The following is a 12498-nucleotide window of genomic DNA, read 5'->3' as shown; positions in this document are numbered from 1 at the left end:
GAAAGAGACACGTGTACCCCAATGTTCATCACAGCACTGTTTATAATAGCCAGGACATGGAAGCAACCTAGATGTCCATCAGCAAATGAATGGATAAGAAAGCTGTGGTACATATACACAATGGAGTATTACTCAGCCATTAAAAAGAATACATTTGAATCAGTTCTAATGAGGTAGATGAAACTGGAGCCCATTATACAGAGTGAAGTAAGCCAGAAAGAAAAACACCAACACAGTATACTAACACATATATATGGAATTTAGAAAGATGGTAACAATAACCCTGCATGAGAGACAGCAAAAGAGATACAGATGTATAGAACAGTCTTTTGGACTCTGTGGGAGAGGGCGAGGGTGGGATGATTTGGGAGAATGGCGTTGAAACATGTATAACATCATATGTGAAATGAAAATAAATAAATAATAATAATTTAAAAAATACAAGCCTTTTAAAACTAAAAAAAGAAAAGAAAAGAAAAGCAAACAACAGCATGTCATTCCTTTACTCAAAACCTCCAATCAATCCCCATCACACTCAATGAAAGCTGAAGCCCATATTTTGACCTACCAACCCCTCTATGATCTGACTTTTCTTTGGTTGATCTCATTTTATGACTACCCTCCCTCTGGTCCTCTTAGTTCTAGCTCACTGATCTCCTGTTATTCTTTAAATAGAACATGCCAAGCAAGAATAGCACTTGCTATTTTCTCTTGCCTAAAACGTTCTTTGTCAAAATATCCTTGTTTCTTCCCCACTTCCTTTAGCTCTTTACTCAAAAGTTATTATATACTTCTTACCTGCCCTGACTCTATATTTCATGTTCCCCTTTTCAGTTTTATTTATTCCTTAGCACTTTCTCTATCATAGTATATATAATATATATTGCATATTTTTTCCTGTCTGTATTCCATGCTAGAATGTAAACTCTTTGAAGGATTTTAGTCTGTTTCTTATATCACTATATCCCCAGTAATTATAATAGCACTGAGTACAGAGTCAGTGCTTATTTGTTGAAAACAAGTAAAAAAAGGATGTGCACAAAAGATAAAATTGTCATTCAAACTAGAAAAACTAGTTTAAAAACTCGCACTTGGAAAAAATACTGCCTACGAAAAGTAGGTCAATTAGAGCAGAGAACGGTGAAAATGATCAAGAGTTGGGGATTATGAATCAAGAGTTGTGGTGTAAGAATGAGGGGGTGACTATGTTAAGGATGCTGGAAAAGAGGGATCAGTGTTAAACGCCAATCCCCTGGGCAAGAGAGTGAAGGGAAGGATGGCATATAAGCCCTGAGGGACCGAGATGAAAGGAAGAGAATGAGGAACAATGACTCTGGGGAGCCTGTCAATAGCTGTAAAGAATGGATGGAAAGAGCTGGATTAATTGGAGATTTTGTTCAGAGATTCCTATTGCCTTTTGCAATTAAGTTATGTGATTTTTGGGAGCAAATAACCAAGAATTGATGCCCACTTGTATGCACTAACATCAGAATAATACCACCAAAATGTCCTGCCAACATTTGCTAAATCTAGGACCAGTACTGCAGCTCAGAAACACAGCAACAAAATGACCAGAAAAGATAGGCATTTTCCAGTCAATGCCCATCTCTCAGTTCCACTGTATTCCCATGTGACACTAGGGGAACTGCATGTCTGTAAATTAACTGAAAACATATTGGAAAATTGCCAGTTAACATCACCAAGGGTCTCCCAATGAAGAAGCAATAAGACTTTCTCCATTGGAGTCAAATTAGAAGCTGATCAACCAAATTAAAAAAGGAGAATAAATTATCTAACATTGGATCTCATACTGAGAGATTCATTTCCTAGGCAGGTTGATAAAAAGTCTAGGGGTCCCCAAGGATAGAGGGGTCTGGAGTGCTCAAGGAGGAAGAAAGGACAAACTTCTTTCCCCTCTACATTCCTCAGGATTATATAACAATAATGTATCCTGCTTGAGGACAGTCTCTGGAAAAAACCTTCTGGCTAATCCTATTATCTTAAAATGTAAATTATAGGAGTAGGTCTAGTGAGGTCTTAACCTCCAGAGATTCTTTTGATTCACTGTAATAACTAATTAGAGAGTATATAATTCCATTGCTAACACTAGCAAGGGGGTGCTCTTTCTGCCCTCTTCTGATGCCTATGTCAGAAGCTTTCTCTATCTCCTTTATACTTTTTTTTTTAAAGAAATAAAAATTTAACCCACCACAGGTATACATGTGTTCCCCATTCTGAATCCTCCTCCCTCCTCCCTCCCCATACCATCCCTCTGGGTTGTCCCAGTGCACCAGCCCCAAGCATCCAGTTTTTATACTTTAATAAAACTTTATTGCACAAAGCTCTGAGCGAACAAGCCTCATCTCTGGCCCAGGATTGAATTGTCCTCCGGAAGCCAAGAATCCCAACGTCTTTTCATGTGTCAGCAACAACCTTTCAATACTTTCCCTGAATAAAAGTGTCTAAACAATACATAGCAAGATTATAGTAAATGCACATAAAGTGCATTTATAGAGTCACTTATAAATGGTTTATTTACTCTTACATACTAATAGGATATGGCAAAAGACGTGTGAGGTGTTTTGGTATTTTGAGCCACGAATCTCCTATTTTTTCTTTGCTTCTTATGACAACAACAATAATAATAATAATAATAATTGTGAAGCTCTTACTGTGCACTCTATTTCAGGAAAGTGGCACTGCCTAACCAAGAAATAACGAGATTTCAAAGATAGGGTAATATTAACGTGATGTCAAGTACAAATGTGGTGGCTAGAGGTCCTGGGAGTGGAGCAACTAAGACTTTCAAGGCCGAGTTTATCATCTGGTATTAATGATACAGTAGGAGTAGGGGGAGAAGGAACCTTTGATCCAGTTACCAAAGTCCTCTAGAAAGGTGATGAAAAGTAAGTGGGGAAAAACTGGAATGATATGAACCTCAAAGAAGAAGGGAGATGAGGTCAAAGGGAAAAGTCCAGAAGTGGCAATGGATAGTGCTAACCACAGGAAAATGGGGTGTTGGAGAAAGAGGAGCCTAGCAGGGGGAGAGCTATATGCAGGAGAGAGGAGGCAAGTCCAAGTTCTAACAGTGAAGGTGAGGAGAAAGAAGAAGGAAAAAAATATTCTGAGGAAATGCTGAGGAGTGTACCTTGCTCTTCTTGTTGTCTGAGTCCAGCCACCAGGCCTAATGCAAGTGACACAGCCACCAACAAAATGAGAAGAACCTGTTATAAAATTTTTAAAAATGTGATCTTTACAATTTCATTAAAATATACAAAAAACCAGATACCCTGTCTCCCCCAGTGATTGTTATAGGAGCACAGTATGCTAGCTTTTCATGATACCAGAATTTTAAAATACCATTGATTACAGATTTTAAATTAAAATACATTAGTCCCAGTTGGTTTAACCCCAAACTGAGTTAAAGTAAAAACGAAACCAAGGGGGCCAATTATCTTTACACATTTTCCTTTCTGAGCTAGATACATGTTTGGAGATCATTTATTTAAATGATTCATTTACTTTAGTCACTCAGTCCTGTCCAACTCTTTGCAGTCCCATGGACTATAGCCTACCAGGCTCCTCTTTTCAAGGAATTCTACAAGCAAGAATATTGGAGTAGGTTGCCATTCCCTTCTCCAGAGGATTTTCCCAACTCAGGAATCAAACCCTGTTCTCCTGCATTGTGGGTAGTTTCTTTACCTTTGAGCCACAAAGGAAGCCTTATTTATTTAAAAGTATCCCAAAACTCTGAAATCATGAACTACCTCATTTCCAGGAAACAGGGTTTTTGATTGTGAGAAAATAGTGAAGATATTTCAGTCCAGTTCAGTTCAGTCGCTCAGTCGTGTCCGACTCTTTGCAACCCCATGAACCACAGCATGCCAGGCCTCCCTGTCCATCACCAACTCCCAGAGTCCACCCAAATCCATGTCCATTGAGTCAGTGATGCCATCCAACCATCTTATCCTCTGTCGTCCCCTTCTCCTCCTGCCCTCAATCTTTCCCAGCATCAGGGTCTTTTCCAATGAGTCAGCTCTTCGCATCAGGTGGCCACAGTATTGGAGTTTCAGCTTCAACATCAGTCCTTCCAATGAACACCCAGGACTGATCTCCTTTAGGATGGACTGATTGGATCTCCTTGCAGTCCAAGGGACTCTCAAGAGTCTTCTCCAACACCACAATTCAAAAGCATCAGTTCTTCTGTGCTCAGCTTTCTTTATAGTCCAACTCTCACATCCATACATGACCATTGGAAAAACCATAGCCTTGACTAGATGGACCTTTGTTGGCAAAGTAATGTCTCTGCTTTTGAATATGCTATCTAGGTTGGTCATAACTTTCCTTCCAAGGAGTAAGCGTCTTTTAATTTCATGGCTGCAGTCACCATCAGCAGTGATTTTGGAGCCCAGAAAAATAAGATCAGCCACTGTTTCCCCTGTTTCCCCATCTATTTCCCATGAAGTGAGGGATTGGGGGCAGGAGGAGAAAGGGACAACGGAGGATGAGATGGCTGGATGGCATCACCGAATTGATGGACGTGAATTTGAGTGAACTCCAGGAGTTGGTGATGGACAGGGAGGCCTGGTGTGCTGCGATTCATGGGGTCGCAAAGAGTCAGACACGACTGAGCAACTGAACTGAACTGAACTGAAGTGATGGGACTCGATGCCATGATCTTAAAAAGTTTTCTGAAAGTTGAGCTTTAAGCCAACTTTTTTACTCTCCTCTGAAGATATTTAACATATAAAAATATAATCTCCAAACAATTAACTACCAAGTTACCTGCTTTGATCTACATAGCAAAAAAATGTTTTAGGGTAATCTGGAAGTCATTGACTAAAGATTGTGTATATAATCGTTATCACCATGCTGACAAAGCTCTTCAGTGTAATGGACTTTATCCTGTGACTGAAATTAAACTGATATAAATTAAAGAGAATTCTTTTCACTGACCTCTTTCCCCATCAAGTCCAATGATAAGTATCCTGGATGATAGAGCTTGAACACACTGTTTACTTAAGTAATTAATTAGGTACACAGATTACTTATGTCAACTACAAAATGGCATCCCTGGTGGCTCAGACAATGAAGAATCTGCTTTTTGGGGAAGATTCCCCTGGAGAAGGAAATAGCAGCCCACTCCAGCGTTCTTGCCTGGAGAATTTCATGGACAGAGGAACCTGATGGACTACAGTCCACAGGAATCACAAAGACTGAGCAACTAACACTTATACTTTTGCAAACTGGCACTTGCCAAAAGTATTGCCAGTGACTAAACGACAAGGGCATGTGCCATCTGACTCTGGGAGGGTGAACCCTGTGCTGCTGCAGCTGTTGATCTTTAACACCCCGTGAAGGAGTTCAGGGCGGAGTGAGGCACTCCGTGCTCCAGGGAATCTGGTGGAACAGGTCTTTAGATAGCTAGATATTTTCAGAAACTGATTTTCAGAAACACAATTCCAATCCCTGCATCTCTTCATATTTAGAAAAACACTAAATCTCTTCGTGATGAGATGAGTGCCTTATGACTAACAGAAAATCTTTTGTAAAATGAGTGCTTAATAGCACTGGACTTCTCCTTCCATTCATGAAGGTGAAAGAGGAGAGTGAAAAAGCTGGCTTAAACTCAACATTCAAAAAACTAGGATCATGACATCTGGCCCCATCACTTCATGGCAAATAGATGGGGGAAAAGTGGAAACAGGGAGAGATTTTATTTTCTTGGGCTCCAAAATCACTGCAGATGGTGACTGCAGCCATGAAATTAAAGGATGTTTGCTCCTTAGAAGAAAAGCTATGACAAACCCAGACAGCATATTAAAAAGCAGAGACATTACATTGCTGACAAAAGTCCACACAGTCAAAGCTATGCTTTTTCCAGTAGTCATGTATGGATGTGAGAGTTGGACCATAAAGAAGGCTGAGTGCTCAAAAATTGATGCTTTCAAACAGTGATGCTGGAGAAGACCCTTGAAGAATCCCTTGGACAGCAAGGAACTCAAACCAGTCAATCCTTAAGAAAATCAGCCCTGAATATTCATTGGAAGGACTGATGCTGAAGCTGAAGCTCCAATACTTCGGCCATCTGATGCAAAGCACAGACTCATTGGAAAAGACCCTGACGCTGGAGAAGATTGAGGACAGGAGAAGGGGGCAACAGAAGATGAGATGGTGGATGGTATCACCAACTCAAACTCAGACATGAGTTTGAGAAAACTCAGAGAGATGAAGAAGGACAAGAAAGCCTGGCGTGCTGCAGTACATGGGGTAGCAAAGAGTTAGACTTGACTGAGTGACTGAATAACAACAACCCCCTTCACCAAAATCTTTTATATTGACTTTCCCCCACTGCCTCTTTTGGAGCTATCTCTCAGAGCTATCTGAGGTTCTTTCTACTGGGCTGCATCCCTCATTTTGTACCAAATAAAACTTACCTTGCAACTTTCAAGTTGTGTATTTTTTAAGGAAAAAAAATTAGGAAAATATTTTATAATGCCAATGAAATTTGTTATTTTTTTTAAAATCGCTTTAATGAAAGAAAAAAGCCAGTATCAAAATTTGCTTTCGATAATAAAGACCCTACATAAGGTATAGATTTGTTTGTTTGTTTGCCTTCTGGAAATCAACTAAAAATTAACACATCTAACTTTTAAAATGGAAGTGAATTCAAGGATGGGGAAACGTGTTAAATACTATGAAAATAATTCTCATATGAAGTTTCAAAGTTAGCCCAAGGTCAGTGACCTCCAACAGGTGTTCATTCAGTAGAGAAGCTGAAGCATAAAAGTGAACATAAACAGTTATTAAATAACACCATTAGCACTTTTCCCCTTATTTTCATTCTCAAAAGCCACAGATTTAGATTAAGCCTAAAAATGTTACAAAGCAAAAATGCACTGGGAAACTTTCCTATGATGAACCTCACGAGTCAGAGTCAGCTACATTTCAGTTTACACCTTATATTTGGTTCTTTCACCATTCAAACTTGCTAGAAAAATAAGCAACATCTAGCTGTTTTTGTTGTTACTATAAGACTATCAGTCATGTCTGACTGTTTGTGACCCCATGGACTGTAGCCTGCCAGGCTCCTTTGTCAATGAGATTCTCCAGGCAAAAATACTGGAATGGGTTGCCACTTCCTCTTCTAGGGGATCTTCTGGACCCAGGGATTGAACCCAAGTCTCCTGTATCTCCTGTACTGGCAGGTGAATTCTTTACCACTGAGCCACCTGGGAAGCCTCAAGGGTAAGAAGGTTCATTTTCAATCTTGTATTATCATGACTCTAACTACGTAACTCTGAATAAGTTTCTTGATATTAAGGTACAAATATATCTTAAACTATCTTATGCTATCTACAAATTGTAGAGGGGAGTACTCTGAACTCCAAAAATTACCGAGAAACCAACATTTGATTTTAGCTTGACTGAATAAAGAATGCTAGAAATACAGATCGGAAAAGGCAATGGCACCCCACTCCAGTACTCTTGCCTGGAAAATCCCATGGACAGAGGAGCCTGGTAGGCTGCAGTCCATGGGGTCGCTGAGGGTCGGACACGACTGAGCGACTTCACTTTCACTTTTCACTTTTATGCACTGGAGAAGGAAATGGCAACCCACTCCAGTGTTCTTGCCTGGAGAATCCCAGGGACGGGGGCGCCTGGTGGGCTGCCGTCTATGGGGTCGCACAGAGTCGAACACAACTGAAGTGACACAGCAGCAGCAGCAGCAGCAAAAACACAGATATATTTAAAATTTCTTAATACAACTTTTACTAAAATCTAGAAATAGTAGGGTTGGAACTATGATTTTAAAATATTGAGCTTCTATTTATGTGTACTGATAAACCATTAAAAGTATACAAAGTAGGGAAATATATGATGAACAAGATTTGCTCTCAAGGAACTGATAATTCCCTGAATTTATAAGATAGGATAAGTATGATAAATGGCATAAGAGCTAAAAGTTCCCAGAATAACAAATGTCAAAATTCCCAGAAGAAAAAAAAAAAGGAATATCTTGAGAGTTCCCTTAGTTATAGTTATTGAGCTCAATACTTACACACATTGTTTCACTTACACCTCCAAACAATGTTTGCATGAAAGAGAGAATGGTGATGGCATTAAGTAAAGTTGGGAATCTAGGAGAAAACTGCAGCGCGATAGTTGTGAGAAAATCATGCAAATGATTTTGACTATAAGGTAGATGCTGGAGGAAGGGCAAGCAGGCACTTTCTAATTTAGGACTGAAACTCAGTCAGAGGTGAGAACTAGCGGCTTATGCGGAATTCTTGGTGGAGAATACACTCTTAAATCCATGAATAAGGTTAGAGTCCTTAAAGAAAAGATCTTCACACAGTGTTTGGTGAAATGCCCAAAGAGAAGAAAGATAAATAAACAAATAATTCAGATAAGGAGAAAAGTGATAAAAACAGGAATTTCAATGTCATCATGAAAGCAAGGGGAGAGAATTCAAAGTGAGAAATTACTCCACAGTATCTGTGTACTGTTGTTATGGAAACTTAGCAGGGAGAAGGACAGGGGAGAAGGATTGACTTTTGAGGAAGCAACTTCAGTGCAGCAAAAAAAAAAAAAACCAAACCTAGAGAATAAAAAATGGTTGGCTGGTGAGAAAACTGAGGCATTGAAGAGAGTCGGAAGTTTGATGGTAAAAGGAAAAGAAAATGTAATAAAATCAAGGAATGTTTTTGTTTTAGGCCAGGGAAGATCTTACGGAACAAAAGAACAAGGAAGAGAAAACAGGCAAAAGAGTCCATCCCTAGGAGTGAAGTTAAATGGCACAAAATCAAGAATTGAAAAAAGAAGACACTGATTTTAATTCCTCACCCTCTGGTCTTAACATACTGATGCACAAAGGTGACTTGGGAGATAATTATAATTATAATCATGGTAAAATCAGTGCTGCTAAGTATTTTGCCACAGATCCCAGTTTTTTAGATTGACCGAATATTAATTTGTTGCTATGCAAATTTCTTATATGCAAAATGTGATTTAAATCCTTCACTTTGCGTTAGAGCTGTCATCAGGGATAAAACTGAACAGTTACTGAAAACTTCATATTTAAATTGCAACGCAAACAAATACAATCCTGGAGTCATACCCCTACCTTTTGCCACAAACTACAAAGGTGAAAATATTAAAATGTACTTACAATACAAATTATTTTGTACTTCTTAACAGTATTTCTCTTAACAGGTTCTTCTGTTGATAAATTCAGTGTAGATTGCATTGTTCTGTTAGCTAGATAAACCTGTTCTACCAGAAGACAGTGGACCGATTTCCTTTTTCTAGTCTGGCAAAGAGAAACTGCACGAATTACATCACTGTGACTGGCTTTTAAATGTTTGGAAAGAGCATAGCTCTTTAATGATTGGATAGTTAAGACGGGAAAAAAAGCTGTAATAACAATAGTGTCATGAGATGACAGTTCATTTCCTGTACACTGTAGACAACTGTTCTGTTTGTCCTTTGAAAAAATCTAATTCAGGGTCTTGTAGATTTCTTTCCATGGACCACAATGAACTACCAGGTCTTTAGAAATTCAGAAATGCACAAAACCATATTTGAATATCTTTGGCAAATGGTTCTCTGTACTGGGTAAACTTAGAATTGCCCAAAGTAGCTCTTTAATTTTAATTTTTAAATTATGAAGCCTAGGCTCCACATTGATTGAATTAAAATCTTCTGGAGTTTTGACAAAGGAAGCAGTGTATTTAAATATCCTTCCTAGTGATTTTTTTTTTTAATGTAGCCAAGATTAGTCTAAACACTTTGCTTTGAGTCCTATATGCACTTTTGAATTCTCTCCTGAAAACATTCACTCTGGATTCTAATCAAACTTGCCAATTGTACATGTGTGCATGCTAAGTCGCTTCAGTTTTGTCCAATTCTGTGCAACCCTAGGGACCATAACCCTTCAGGCTCCTCTGTCCCTATGATTCTCCAGGCAAGAATACTAGAGTGGTTGCCATGCCTTTCTCCAGGGGATCTTCCTGACCCAGGTGTAGAACCCCTGTCTCTTATGTCTCCTGCATTGGCAGGCAGGTTCTTTACAACTGATGCCACCTGGGAAGCCCCTACAGGACTTGAGGGACTTGGTCATCTGCTCAGATACCTTGGTGAGTGATCTCTCAGAAGTAGGATTCTGCCAGGTTTCTTAGATTCCCATAGCAAGGTATTTTGTCGTTATTGTTATGCTATGACATACTGATTATATAAAAGAAAGATTAAGCCTACATCACAATTTGTCTCAAAAGCAGGATATTCCTAGGACTTATGTGCTGCTGCTGCATCACTTCAGTCGTGTCCGACTCTGTGTGACCCCATAGACGGCAGCCAACCAGGCTTCCCCTCCCTGGGATTCTCCAGGCAAGAACACTGGAGTGGGTTGCCATTTCCTTCTCCAATGCATGAAAGTGAAAAGTGAAAGTGAAGTCGTTCAGTCGTGTCCGACTCTAGCGACCCCATGAACTGCAGCCTTCCAGGCTCCTCCGTCCATGTGATTTTCTAGGCAAAAGTACTGGAGTGGGGTGTCATCGCCTTCTCCGAGGACTTATGTACTCACCTAATAATATAAGTCTTTGTTTTTTTTCTGGGTTTCTGGGGCTTCCCTGGTGGCTTAATCGGTAAAGAATCTGCCTGCAATGCAGGAGACCTGAGTTCGATCCCTGAGTTGGGAAGATTCCCTGGAGGAGGGCACAGTAAGCCATAGTAAGTATTCTTGCCTGGGAAATGCCATGGACAGAGGAACCTGGCAGGCTGCAGTCCGTGGTGTCGCAAGGAGTTGGACACGACTGAGTGACTGAGCACATTTGCACTTAAGACTATCTAGTCTCTTTGAGTCTGGTTCTCAGTGCTCCCACATTTATCTTCCTCTCTGTTATAGTTGGCTTTGTATGTCAGCTTGGCTAGGTTATGGTAACCAGTTGTTTAATCTCCCACACTGCCAGAACACCCATTCTCCCTTCTTCCTCTCATTTCCCAAGCCCCTTCAACCTTGAGAACACAAGAAAAGACCAGACAAGGAAGCCAGGAGACCTCTGATAAAGTCTTACGTCTGTTTCAAAGTAAAGGACTCAGCATTGGATTCTTCATTTTGTAAGTTGATCTCAGATTATCTCCATGCTAATAACTGTCAGATGTTATAATGGAGAAATATCTTAGGTCTTCAGAGCTTGACGGAAGTAAGCCTCAGAGAATCTACCTGGGGCATGTACAGATGTGTACAGTAGAGATATTGGCATTGCCTAACCTCTAGTCATATTTTCTGTTATAACATTTCCCCTAACTGAATCCTAAGCTCCAACCTCTTTTGAGTCTCTCAAGTCCTGGAAACTTCCTAACAGTTCTCCTAAGCACTGGACATCAGCCAAATCCACATCTTCCATGCAGTTTAGACTTTGGACTAGACTGGAGATTAAAGTCCTGTGTCATCTGAACCTGCACTAACTTACTTGAATCTTGTTTCTGTGCAGGCGTGCCAGCTTAGTCGTATCTGACTCTTTGCACCCCATGGACTGTAGCCCACCAGGCTTCTCTGTCCGTGGAACTGGAAGTCTCACTATTCTTGCTCCCTTCATTTTAGAATAATCTCCACCTTCTGGATTATGAAAACTTCACTCTGTATGTTCTAATGCTTAGAATCCTTGTGCTCTAGAAGGCAGCTACCATTACATCCCCCACCAATCATAAATAATTTTTAAATTTTACAAGGTCCCTGCATGCACAGAATTCTGGGAATTTTCTAAAATCACAGTAAGCCCCCTGGTCAATGTGTTGGGAAAGCCCCAGGGGCCTGCCAACATCAACTGCCCTTCCTGGTTCTCCCACCTGAGCTTGGGTGGCAGTTGGACAAGCAGGACTGGGAAGGTTCAGAGAAACTAGGTACACTGAGTGCAGTGGAGGGGAGGTTTATATTAGACTCAGGTCAGCAACAGGAAAAGTCTCCCATCAAGACAGGGAGACTTCAAATAAAATAATAGCAGGGATGGATGGGCAGGTGGCCAAATTCAAGGAGGGCTTATTATTAAAAAATGCAGGAAAAGGCTAACCACATAGGCAAATGGGTTTAGGAAGCACAGATGCTAGCTTGCCCTTGGCAAGTGGAGTTCTAAAACTGGAGCTGAATCTAGAACAAGCTGTCCAGGTGGGAGTGGTGTTAGCAATGCCAAGCCAGGGCTAAGAGACAGCAGCATATAGGAAGTGACAGGTAAAATCTCACCATGGACTATAGGACCCAAGTTCTTGAAACAGAAATATTAATATAGTGACTGGGTTACTAGATATCCAAAAAAAATGACGGAAAAAGTAGAATCCATTCTCGTGGACAGATAGTATTTTACATACCTATGTGTATGATAAATTGCTTTTCAAGATGAAATACATAAAATCTCATGAAGAGTCAGCACAGATGAATACTGGAGATGAGAGTGAAAGTGTAGTTGCTCAGTTGTGTCCAACTGTGACCCCACAGACTGT

At 40.2% G+C, this 12498-nt stretch overlaps 1 protein-coding gene across 1 annotated transcript in view; it reads right to left on the bottom strand.

Moving 5' to 3' along the window:
* The window catches only part of ENPP3 (ectonucleotide pyrophosphatase/phosphodiesterase 3), an 88310-nt gene extending 78992 nt beyond the window's left edge, over positions 1-9318 (bottom strand). The window contains exons 1-2 of the mRNA XM_019967443.2: positions 9173-9318; positions 3149-3224 (exon numbers count right to left, since the gene is read on the bottom strand). Of these exons, the coding sequence (XP_019823002.2) occupies positions 3149-3224; positions 9173-9250 (154 nt within the window). The 5' untranslated portion in view covers positions 9251-9318. The remainder of the gene's footprint in view (positions 1-3148; positions 3225-9172) is intronic.
* Positions 9319-12498: the final 3180 nt, after the last annotated feature.

The sequence above is a fragment of the Bos indicus genome, chromosome 9 (assembly GCF_029378745.1).
Source record: "Bos indicus isolate NIAB-ARS_2022 breed Sahiwal x Tharparkar chromosome 9, NIAB-ARS_B.indTharparkar_mat_pri_1.0, whole genome shotgun sequence".
Lineage (NCBI taxonomy): Eukaryota > Metazoa > Chordata > Mammalia > Artiodactyla > Bovidae > Bos > Bos indicus.
This window is presented reverse-complemented; position numbering and strand designations above follow the sequence as displayed.